General features: G+C 42.9%; 1 protein-coding gene across 9 annotated transcripts in view; it reads left to right on the top strand.

Moving 5' to 3' along the window:
- Positions 1 to 12218, top strand: part of OXNAD1 (oxidoreductase NAD binding domain containing 1) — a 38111-nt gene that overhangs the window by 13565 nt on the left and 12328 nt on the right. For 6 of the 9 annotated variants that reach the window (XM_081826106.1, XM_031037865.2, XM_031037866.2 and 3 more), the window contains one exon: positions 6539 to 6645. The exons of the other annotated variants lie outside the window; for them this stretch is intronic. In XM_081826106.1, the coding sequence (XP_081682232.1) occupies positions 6539 to 6645 (107 nt within the window). The remainder of the gene's footprint in view (positions 1 to 6538; positions 6646 to 12218) is intronic. 9 annotated transcript variants of the gene reach the window in all.

Here is a 12218-nt window from a genome sequence, read left to right as displayed (position 1 = left end):
CCTGACTGGACTGTGTTGGGGGGAGAAGGGGAGAGAAGAAAGCAGAGTCAGGGCCATATATAACTTTTGAAAATGTTTTATGTGAATGGGAGCAGAGAAATGGCCAGACAGCTGGATTAAGGGAGAGGCTTGTTTTGTTTTTCTTTGGAGAAGCAGCAAAGCACTGCAGCCAGATGCCTGGATTTGAATCTCTGCTTTGCCACTTATTGGCCTTGGGAGCTCAGTTTTGTAATATATAAAATGGGAATGATGGGCACCTGGGTGGCGCAGTCGGTTAAGCCTCCGACTCTCGGTTTTGGCTCAGGTCATGATCTTGGGGTCTGGGATTGAGCCCCTCGTTGGGCTCCGATCTCGGCATAGAGTCTGCCTGAGATTTCTCTTTGTTCCTCTCCCTTTGCCCCTCCCGCTTGTGCTCCCTTTCTCTCTAAAATAAATAAATAAACAAATAAATAAATCTTTTCCAAAAAATGGGAATGACAATAATAATGCCTGCTTTCTAGAGTTGTTGCAAAGAATGCATGAATGAGTGTATGTGAAGGGCCTGGAGCATGTTAAGTCATACATAGGTGTTTGCGGCTGACGTTACGTGAGGTGGAAGACCCAAGTGGTCGCGTGTGTCTCGTGGAGAGGGGAGGGGGGGATATGTGAGAGAGGGTACTGCTGGAGAAGGCAGAGAGGAAACTCAGCCCAAGTGGACGGGTTGGCCTTTGGTAGGAGCAAGGAGAATCCGTTTGTCATGCCAGGATGAGGTGTGGACAGGCAGAAGCTACTTACGAAGTTGTCCAGTTGACAGGAATTTGTGGTCTTTCCTTGTCAATAAATCACTTCGGTTAAACCAGTTTCTTTTAGTCAGATTCCTACTCATCAGATTGGTTTTCTGCTACAATTTAATAATGTCTCTGGGCCTTGATCTCCTTATGTGTAAAATGATATACTATTTTGGACAATGACTAAATTTTCCTTTGACTCTGAAATTCTCTGTGCCCTAACGGTATTTTTGTTTAAGGTTATCTCTAATCCTGGCTTTGTCTAAATTTTTAAACAGCAAACGAATGAATGGGAGTGAACAGAGGAAGCCAGCTAGGTTTCCCAAAGAAAGACCTATTTCCTGCACAGAGAGTTTTGCAGCAACAGTAACAACAAAATACCCTACTTAAAACCATTTTTTAAAATCAGTATGATGGAATTTCCTTTTAGATGCTGACTCCGTCAAACCATTAAAAATGTGTGCTAGTAAAAGTTGGCAAATGTATTGTTATTTTATTGAACAGTAGAAGAGTCTAAATGTTATTTTATGGAAAACTTCATTTCCTGCCATGTGTTTTAACTTAGGACATGGCTAGTTGAGGTTTCAGTTGTGAAATCTTTTGATCCATTAAGCATGAGAACAAGTACAAATGGTAAAACGTATAGTTTCTCCATCATGTTTTCTTTACTCATAAAAGTAAAGAAAGAATGGCATATAACAAGGGCCGTGATTACAGTTCTTAATTATATGAAACTAGCTCCAGAATAAAATAAAGATGTGGCCTTCAAAAAGATTTTGCTAATGTTTTTAATCCACTTTACTAGAAATCTTTATATAGTATGTAGATTTGCATTAATTGAATAAAATAAAGTGTTAATAGGAAGGCATGTCTTTAAAAATCATGAATCGTGCAACATACTTTGTGTGACCCGTTAGAGCAGTTTTGCCCAGATTATTAGGACTAATAGCAACAGGTGTATTACCGTTTGTATTAATAGCAATAAGCATAAAGCACCTGTGAACATTTTTGTTCATAGAGACTATCTAAATGAAAATATGACTTTTTAACAGAAAGTGTAATTTCTTTCTTCATTGAATTTTATTTTTGAACATTAGCAAATGGTTGTTGATTTCATTTTACATAGTCTAGCATTTGATTGTGAAGCATGCTCACCTTCCAGCTGAAATTCAGTGTCCCTCTGCCTGGCTACCCCTCAGTGATTGTGAATGTTGGTTTCCCTGCCACCAGGTGACTCTTGAGGATGTTTTTAAAGCTATTTAGTTTTATCAATGAATCCAACAGATGCCAGTTAAACTGTTATAAATGAAATAATCTAGCTCTTGGCTATGTTTTTACAGATTATTATGTTGAAGGAAAATAATGAATGTTTATAAAATAAACTTTTTTTTTGGTAAATCTAAGAAAAATGAGAGTAATAACATAATGGAGAGTCCTCTGATGAATCTTATTACTTGTTTTTGTAATAAGATATTTAAAATAGAGTGTCTGGCGGGATGCCTGGGTGTCTCAGTCGTTAAGCGTCTGCCTTTGGCTCAGGTCATGATCCCAGAGTCCTGGGATCGAGTCCCGGGTTGGGCTCCCTGCTCAGCGGGAAGCCTGCTTCTCCTTCTGCCTGCCCGTCCCCCTGCTTGTGTTCTCTCTCTCTCTCTCTCTCTCTCTGGCAAATGAATAAATAAAAAATCTTTAAAATAGAGTCTGGCAAATGATGGAAGAGTCCTGTTCTACTGAAGAAATCCCACTTTCCCTTACCTCTCTTACCGTATTAAGCATGAATCCAGATTTTCTGTAGTGGTTACCGCTACCCTTCCTTTTCTTCTTAAATAACAAAAGTCTCCTGAACTTCTACTAATTTTTGTTCAGGAAACTAACTTTTAAGTGACTTTAAACTAGAGTTTTCATTCATTCTGCAAATATTTACTGAATCTTCACCATGAGTTGAGCCCTGTGCTTGATCTAGGGAGTTGATATAGATGTAGATTCTACCCTATACCTGACCTCAGGAGGCTTGTGGCTTGTGTGGTGGAAGAGACACGTTCATGAGGATTGATGGTTACATTAATATGTGCTAAGTATGATAAGAAGACAAACATTTTATTGGTAGAGTTGAGGGGATAGGGAGAAGCAGAAAAACGTCAGGCAGGGATTAGTCTTTGAGCAGGGACTGAAAGGGCGGGTAGGAGGTTGATGGACAGGGTTGAGAGTGTGGTGCGTGCCGAATAACCTAGGCAGGGTTTTGGGAGGCCGGCAAATGTCAGGTGCCTTTGAGAACCAGCAAATTGTCCAGTTTGTCTGGTAAACCACTAGCATAGGGATATAGGAGAGGTCAAGCTACAAAGGCCTTTTAGCATTTTTTTTTTTTTTCCAAGTTGAATGTTAGCCCTTGAAGGTTTTTGAGCTAGAGGGTAACTCAGTGAGGTCAGAATACTAGCAGTATTTACCTGTTGGCTGCTTTGAGAGAGACAGAAGGAGGCTAAGGCAGCAGTTCAAGTGAGAAGAAATTCTTGGCTTAGGATGCTGGAGGGTGAGCATGGGGAGGAGAAGACATGAGCTGAATTTGTGGAATTTGTTCACGTTAGGGACAGGATGCCTGGAAAAGAGTCAAAGATTCTGTGTGCGTGTGTGTGCATGTGCGTGTGTGTGTGCGTGTGTGTGTGTGTGTGTACACTTAAACCCATTGAAAATGGATTTGACTCTCTTGAGTCCAAGATGAGTCCTGAAGGGAAATCCTGGTGATGGAAAGCACCTGATTCTGTGGGGCTCCCTGTGGGCAGGAGCAGTCTTCTGCATCTCTGCGTCTCCAGTGCCAGGCAGCACATGCTGAAGGAATGTTTGTGGAAGGGATGAATATGGTAGATTTAGTTGGACACATAAGTGAGCTTACCATTGGGACGGGACAATCAAGTGATTAAGGGCACACCTAGGTTTGAATCCTGACTCAGCCATTCCTGAGTGCTCTTGAGCAAGTTACTAAACCTTTCCGTTTCCTCATGTGCAGAATGGAGGATAATAACAGTGTCTGTTGGGATATGCTATGATTATTCATATGAACTGAATGAATTGGTGCACATGAGACTCTTAAGCCCGCACCTGGAATATACCTGAGATAAAGGCTCCTCAGTCATTGGCTCTTGTCACTCACAGGGGAGCGTACATGTGGGTCTGATTGGCAGAAAAGTAACTGATGGGGTGGGGGATTAGTAGCTTTGGGAATGCCTGAGAGCCTTGGCCTAGAGGTGGGAGAGGGGGTGGGAGTGAGGCAGTTTAGAGAGAGCGCCCATTGAGGAAGTGCGAGGAGGAAAGGTAAAGGAGCAAGGACCAGGCTGGAGAGGCAGGAGGAGACCCGGAAAGTTCCACGTCAGCTCTCCCAGGCAAGGAGAATGTTTCAGGAGGGAAGGGGAGTAAAAAGTATGGAACGCAGGGAGCTCAGGGAGGGGGAGAGCTGAGCCTGGGCATTTGAGTTTGGTTGTTTGGGCAGGCACCCACCCACCTTAGAAGTTGTTGCTGGAGAGCAGAAGCCAGGTTACCTGTGTTTACCGAGAGTGTCAAGGACAGAGAGAAGATTCTGTCGGATAAAGAAGTAGAGGCAGAGATTAAAGGCAAGGTTTCTAAAATAGTTTAAAGACAATATGGCTTTTAAGTTTGTTCTAGCAAATAGCTAGGATGTGGTACAGAGACCACTGTACTTTACAGGTCCTTAGTGTTGTCCATGAGAATAGGCCCCCGGGGGTGTGCAGTGCTCAGTCTGTGAGGTCCTGCGTGGTAGCACTGGGGTGGTTTTGCATAGATAACAATATATGAATAAAGTGTAATGTATAATGTAATAAATATTAATAAGCTAATTATAATGAATGCAGTAAGATACATTATAACTGACACTTAATGGGTATTTACTATGAGCCAGCAGCATTATAAGTGCTTTGCACGTATTTCATTTAATTCCCCCCCGCCCCCAGCAGCTCTGAGATACAAGTGTTGTTGATCTTATTTTATAGCCGAGGGGGGACTAGGTAATATGCCCAGAGTCCCACAGCAGGTAAGTGTGTGCTGGGGCCACGATTACATACCAGGCAGTGCGGTTACAGAGCCCGGGCTGTTGGCAGCCACGCTATGCTGCTGCTTTTTATTTTGCTGCTGAGCTGTTTAGGACAGGCAAATGGCAGTAGGTATCATGTCTGACAAACAGGAGGTCTAAGGAGAGGAACTGTGACCCCGAAGGAAGGGGCCGGTGGGACTGGTTCAGAGAGGGAGGGCAAGCCTAGAACCAGAGGCTCAGGAAGAGAGTCGGTGTGGAAACCAACCCACTTGCTCTCAGGGAGAGGAGAAAGAGGACTGGCAAAAATCCAGAGGATGAGAGGCAAGGGATTTTATGGGGGCAAGAGAAGGGTAAGACATTTTCAGAGAGGTTTTGAGTCAATAAGGGAGACCACCATCCATCTGGAGAACTTTGCAGTGGGTTTTTAAGAGTGGTCTCCCACTGGTAGTTTGGTTAGACCTAGTCCTGTTGGAGAAAGGGGCTGAAGGAGCCAGCTTTAGGGTGTGAGGTTCACTGATCTTGACAGCTTTCCAAGGCACCCTTCGGTGGAGCCGTGAAGCTAACTCCATCCAAGGAGAATGACTGTATTTTGGTCACCTGCTGCTGCTTTCATTTGCTTCCAGAAATGGAGTTGAATGGCAGTCGGAGGTTGAGGAAAGAGTCATATTGTCTTTTTTCCCCTGTTGTGAAAATGTCCCAGATTTCAGGAGGAAGAAAAACCCAAAGGTAGAAGAAACAAAAAAAGAAGGAAGTAGAGGCATTTTGAATTTGAGGGATGCTGAGGTGTGGATGACACTGAGGAGTGCCTAGCTCACACCTTAGGATTTTCTAGAAACCAGATATGTTGTTTAGAATAGTGCCTCTTAAGCTATCTGTAGCAAAGGGCCCTTTTTTTTTTTTAAAGATTTTATTTATTTATTTGCGAGAGAATGAGAGACAGAGAGCACGAGAGGGAGGAGGGTCAGAGGGAGAAGCAGACTCCGTGCTGAGCAGGGAGCCCGATGCGGGACTCGATCCCGGGACTCCAGGATCATGACCTGAGCCGAAGGCAGTCGCTTAACTGACTGAGCCACCCAGGCGCCCCGCAAAGGGCCCTTTTTAATACTGTTCAAAGGTTGTGGACTGTTTATGTTTTGTCAAATATAATCAACACTGAATTAGAAAAAATAAAGAAAACAAAAACAGGGAATACAAGCCCAATTTGTTGTTTATAATTAGATTCAACAGACTCTGTGAAATTGCTAAAAAAAAGTTTCTAAGTGCTTACTTGTAATTTCTGAAATTTGCGAGTCATGGACTTCTTGCAGGCTCAGAACAAACACAGGCTCGTACCTAACAGTGGGTTTCAGTTTATGTCATACATACACCTGCCAGGCAGGTGGTTCACGGGGCTCCCGTTCCCCCAGGCTCTTTCCAGATTACCCAGCCTGGTGTGTGGAACATACTAGATGCTCAGCAAATAAACACTTATTAAACCAGCCCCTCTAAGAGAGGATTTTTGTATGCAGAATAAAACTCAATTAATATGATAGCAAGTCTCTCAACAGTAAGATAATTAAATTTGTTCATCAGGTAGTAGGCAGCATCTTAAAGCAGAGTGTGCTTTACCTTGTTTTGTAATTTTCAAAAATCACATCTTTGTAGCTTTCAAAAAACCTTAGTTACCAGAAAGCCACAGTTTGTTCGTGATGTGTAGACACACTAATTTCAGCCGCAGTTCATCTTTTGGCTCTAGATGGTGTCGGCTGCTAAGGTGTGTGGGGCCGCTAATGAGTCGCCATCAGTGAAGAGGCTCTGCCTGCATGTTGCTGATAAAGACTTTTCTTTTAAAGCTGGCCAGTGGTAAGTGGCTTTTCTGATTCCTTGGTGTTGTGTGTTCAAGGTGCTGTCAAAAAGAAGGACTACGGTGGCCAGCTGTTTCTCCTGAGGAATAGGAATTCTAGACCATCCCCATTCAGGGGGAGCCTTCTTTTGGCATGGAGAATCCTATTCCTTTCCTCGCCTCAGAGCTCACCTTGGTTCTGAGCCCTTGACCTTCTCAGGCATGTATGAAAATTGCTGCCTTGAGTTTTGTAGATTGAAACAAAGCTTAGTTCTGAGCCACGGACCTGATCATTATGCTCTTCAGAAATGGTTGCTCTGATGGAATGCACTGGAATAATCTCATCTGCTTGATTGATACATTTTAAAAAATTAGTCGTTCTGTCAAATACAGAGTAAACACAGCAGTCTGGAAAGAAGAATACCCAGTTAGGTCGCAGAGCTGAGCACTCTCTCAACAATTCCTGCATCACTTGTCTTAGTTGAGTTTAAATATTTTGCTGAATTTATTATCAGGATCCCCCAATCAGGCCCAGCCTGCACCACACCCCTGATTCTGCCCGATTTGACACTGAGGACTAGTCAGAATACTGACAGGGTAACAGCCCAGCTGTCCCACTGTTCCTGCGAATGCCTTCACTGAGTTGCAATTCAAGTGGAATTGTAAATAAAGCAGCTCGTATTTCCTTAGGAAAGGTGTGTTTGGGTGTATGTTTCCTTTATTTAAATAAAGCATTCATTTCTAAGTGAATTTCTGGCATGTCAATCTTGTATTTCTTAGGAGTCACTTGACTAATTTTGGCAGTCCATCTGGAAATGTGGTTTTGTTAGAAGGAGGATGTGTGATAATAGCAAGAGTTAGCAGTCTTGTGTTAATAGTTTGCCTTTGAATTTAGAACTAGAAAACAAGATGCTGATTGCAATAATTTGCGTTTGTGAAGCAATTTACTGCAATCTTTGCACATGTTCAGTGATACATATTAAATGCATTTGGGCTGTTTTAGGGGGGCGGGCAACATTTTTACCCTTCAAAAATAGTTTAGCAGTTATTACATTGAAAAGTGGAAACTTTAATTGTAATGATCTGTCTTTCCGTATTTCCCTTCTGTGGAAGTGTTTGGGTCCTGTGCACAGCATTGTCTCTGGGCCTCCAACTCTGATTTGCGCCAAGACTCCTGATTAGAGAAAGCCCATGCACTGGTCTATAATGCTGCTACCTTGGTGTACCTGCAAGTATATTAGCACTTGCAAACTGTAGCTACCTGATCAGAAAAGTATACTGTGGTATTTCTAGTGATACACAAAGAAATAGGGTTCCCTTGTGATCCTCAAGGTAAAATTTTTCAGGGTAGGTGTTACATATCCCATATCAATGAATGGATTTGTAATCTCACTGATGTCAGGACTGGTTTTAGAATGCGCCTGACTCCTGCTGCAGAGGGCAGACGTCGGGGTGGTCATCTCTGGCTATTTAGTATTGACCTTTCCCTGCCAGGTGTCCATCAGCACTCCTTCCTGGCATCAGAACCTTCCCTTTTAAAAGATTGCTCCCTTACCACTGACTTACTGTAATGGCTCCGGGGGTTGTAAGTTCCTTTGGATATTTGACTTCTTGATTAGAGAATGGCTATTTGCTTAGGTTGGTGATGTCTGCATCTTTGGTGCTGTTGCTGGGATGGCTTTTGTTCTGTGCTCTGTTAGATCATCAGCTTGGTAGTAAGCACCATGTGGCATTCTAGGGAAGAGGGCAAGGATTAGGGAGAGGGAGTGTATGGGTGTGGCTGCCGTGCAGTTTGTATAGTTAGGATTATCAGAGTGGGGTGCTGCTAGAGATAAGAGAATTGTTCTTGGGCTTATCTTTGGGGTCAGAGATTGGGCCATGATCCCATATCTTTGAATTCCTGACCACTGGCCTCCTCTGACACCTGCCGAACTGAGAGGGAGGCTCTAGATGGGCCTCTAAATAAATGATTGAATGCTCTGGAGCTTTGAGCACAGAGCTCCAGGTAGGCACCTTCACTACAGACCAGAGATCAGCCTCTGGGGCTCTTCCTATGCTATACAGAGGGGACTAGTTCCTGTACTGGGAAACCAGTTCCAAGAACTCAAGAAATCCAATCTAAAGAGAAAGGTCAAAAGAGGGTACTCCCTCAAAACCATTACTCCCAGGAGCAGGGCTAAACCTTTTAGCCTTCTATCACTGGTAGATCCACTGCCTACCACCTAGCTCCTTGGTGAGTCCCACTCTTGACCTCAGAAGTTCTCCTTCCTGATGATAGGAAGATTGGGATTATCTCTTGGGGCTAGAGTGTGCCACCAACAGTCCTCTTGTAATGTGTGAGTGCCTGAAGTTGGCAGATTCAGTGTTCCTTGTGGCACTCACTGCTGTGGGCTGGGTCCATCCCCTGAGGGAGTCTCTACCACAGTGTCACATGCCTAGTGCTCTGGAGACTGCATGACTCACCTGGGGGCTTTTCTAGCTCTGTGATGTGGGAGTTTCTTTCTTTCTCTGGGCTTCAGTTTCCATGTCTTTAAAGAGGGAATAGTAACATTCCTTTGTCTTGGGATATGTCAAGTGTTTAACACAATGCCTAATGTTTAACTTTATTAGTTTGCTTTTGCTTTTTGTTACAGCTACTGTTTCACTCATGTAAGTCATCTGTGTTGGTGAGGCCCAGGGGACAGATTCCAATACTTAGTTCCTTGGGGGGTTTCCCTGCTGTTGTTTGGAAGAGCAGCAGGCCAAGTAGGAGTGGATGAGTGCGCATCTCCACTATGATGGCGCCCCTCCTGCTTAGTCATTACTACTTGTTCCACACTTGGGCTTGCCAGGACTGAGGGGAAGCAAGGCCAAAGCATTTTTGGAAAGAGCAGGGTGTGTCTCTGATTTCATATAAGGTAACATAAGTTTTCATGTTTGAAAGTGACTAAGAGAAGGACTCCAAGAAGAAATAGAGGAGAGGAGTAAGATTAGAGAAGGAAGACTCTACCCTTCCCTCTAGCAGGGCCGCTGCATTGTAGACAGTATCTAACCTACATGGCTGTGTTCGGCAGCCCTGCCTCGAGTGACCACACATAGAAAGTGCGGCATTCCTTGGTGTCCTCGTTCAGACTGTGTCCTCCATGCTTGTCTGGTGAGTGCTGTGTGTCTTTTAAGACTCCTCTGTGAAGTCTTTATTAATCCTTCCACGCCTGGTAGAATTGACTGCTTCTTCCTCTGCTTTCCTCCCCTCCAGGCAGACTTTTAAAAAAATAAAATAGTGGTTTTATTAGTATTTTCCTGATGAAATCAGAATCACATATGTTGGAGCTATGAAGAAATCTATGCTAAGTACCAGTTCTTCCAGACAGGTCTCAAATGATGGGCGTTTTCTCTCCTCTAAGCAGATTTTATCATAGTCCATGTAATTGTATTTATTTGTTAGTTTTCCTCCCATTAGGGTGAGTTTGTTGAGGGCAGGAGTCCAGACATACTTGGCATCTTTACCTCCAGCACTGACGCCAGGGCCTGCACATGGGAAACAGGAGGTGTCTGTGGTGTTTGCACAAGGGATGAGGGAGGGGCTCTAAGCCCTCGAGCTGAGGACTAAAGAGTTTTAGGATCTCACGGTAAAACATCGACATTCGGCCACAATTTGTGTGTCTGCTCTGTGCCGGGCACCGGGGCTGCATTTGTGGGCAGGACAGGGCTGCCTGGGGTGTCACAGCTGGATATGGGTATGTGGCTTCACTACAGAATTAGGCTCTTCCTCACAGTTCTTCTTACATTCACTCATATGAGAGTGCAGTAGGTGCCTCAGCTCTTGGCTTCAAGAGGGCATTTTTAAGTGTGTGTGTGTGTGTATGTTTAAAACTTAATTTTTTCTTGGACAGATGCTTTATTAAATATGTGTCGTGCATATTTTCTTAAATCTATTCAGATGAAGTTTTTATGTCATTTGAATTCTGTAGCATTTAATGAAGGAGTCCTTTTTTTTTAAAGGTTGCTTTCCAAAGTTACTTAGATTCCCTTTCCCTGCGAGAACGGTCTTTATCAACATCAAGCAGCAGAGGGCACTATAGTTCAGGAGATGAAGCTGCAAAAGTAGTTCATTGATTAACTTTTTTTTTTAAACATGGAAGCTGTGGAGATACTATTATACTTCTTCTCTGAAAGCATACAGCAACTGTGTTAATAAATAACAACTGTAGGGGCACCTGGGTGGCTCAGTCGTTAAGCGTCTGCCTTTGGCTCAGGTCATGATCCCAGAGTCCTGGGATCGAGCCCCACATCAGGCTCCCTGCTCGGCGGGAGGCCTGCTTCTCCCTCTCCCACTCCCCCTGCTTGTGTTCTCTCTCTCGCTGTGTCTCTGTCTACCAAATAAATAAAATCTTTAAAAAAAAAAAAATAACAACTGTAGTCTTTATATATTTATGTCTTGTCTGAAATGAGAAGGAAATAAAAGTATTGATGGAAAAGAATCAAGTGAATATAGACAAAAATAGGCTGGGGACCTTTTCTGGAGCACTTCCAATCCAGACTCAGGTTTTTTAAGACTCAAAAAATGTCCAGATGTTTAAGGCCAAAGATCAGAAGAGAACATCTTTTAAGGTCATAAATCAAATCAGTAGGGAACATAGTGTGCTTTTCATGTAAGCCTCCTGGCTTCCATGAAAATAATGGGGATAAATGATACTTTTGCTCTTTGATGGCTGAAAAACATCTAGATTGGATGTTTGTTTTCTAGACATTGGTAGGAGAATTTTTTGTGGACCCAGGTTCTAATAAATTTTTCTTTCCTTGGTACATAACTAGGTTTGTTGCATTTCCTAGAATCCCTACCAAAAAAGATTTTCTCTGGCATAGAAGTATCAAAGGCTTGAAACTTGCAAGAGTTCTAGACTATAGGAGTATGGTTTGAAGAAAAGGAAATATAAGAGTTTTGGAACTTAGAAGGTCACATCAGCATTTTAATTTGTCAAATGCCAGTGAAAAAGTTTTTGTTGCCCCCCCCTTTTTTTTACACTTTTAAAACACTGTCTTATTGGGATATACTGTACATATTATAAAATTCACCCATTTATAGTTTACAATTCAGTGGTTTTTAGTATTTTTACAGAATTGTGCAGCCATCAACAGAACAAAATTTTGCAACATTCTCATCATCCCAAAAAGAAACCTTATACTGATTATCATTCATTCCCCATCCTTACCTGCTTTGACAACCACTGTTCTACTTTCTGTCTTTATGGATTGGGCTATTCTGGACATTTCATATCAATGGAATTATACAATAGGTGGTCCTTTTTGTGACTGACCTCTTTCTCTTTTTCTTTTTATTATTATGTTATGTTAATCACCATACATTACATCATTAGTTTTTGATGTAGTGTTCCATGATTCATTGTTTGCGTATAACACCCAGTGCTCCATGCAGAATGTGCCCTCTTTAATACCCATCACCAGGCTAACCCATCCTCCCACCCCTCTCCGCTCTACCTACCTGAACAAACTGAACCCTCAGTTTGTTTTTCAGAGTCCATAGTCTCTCATGGTTCGTCTCTCCCTCTGATATCCCCCTTCATTCTTTCCCTCCTGCTATCTTCTTTTTTTT

This window comes from Leptonychotes weddellii, chromosome 1 (assembly GCF_054177405.1).
Source record: "Leptonychotes weddellii isolate Sample4059 chromosome 1, ASM5417740v2, whole genome shotgun sequence".
NCBI lineage: Eukaryota > Metazoa > Chordata > Mammalia > Carnivora > Phocidae > Leptonychotes > Leptonychotes weddellii.
The sequence above is the reverse complement of the archived record's forward strand: the minus strand, read 5'-3'. Positions and strand labels throughout refer to the sequence as shown.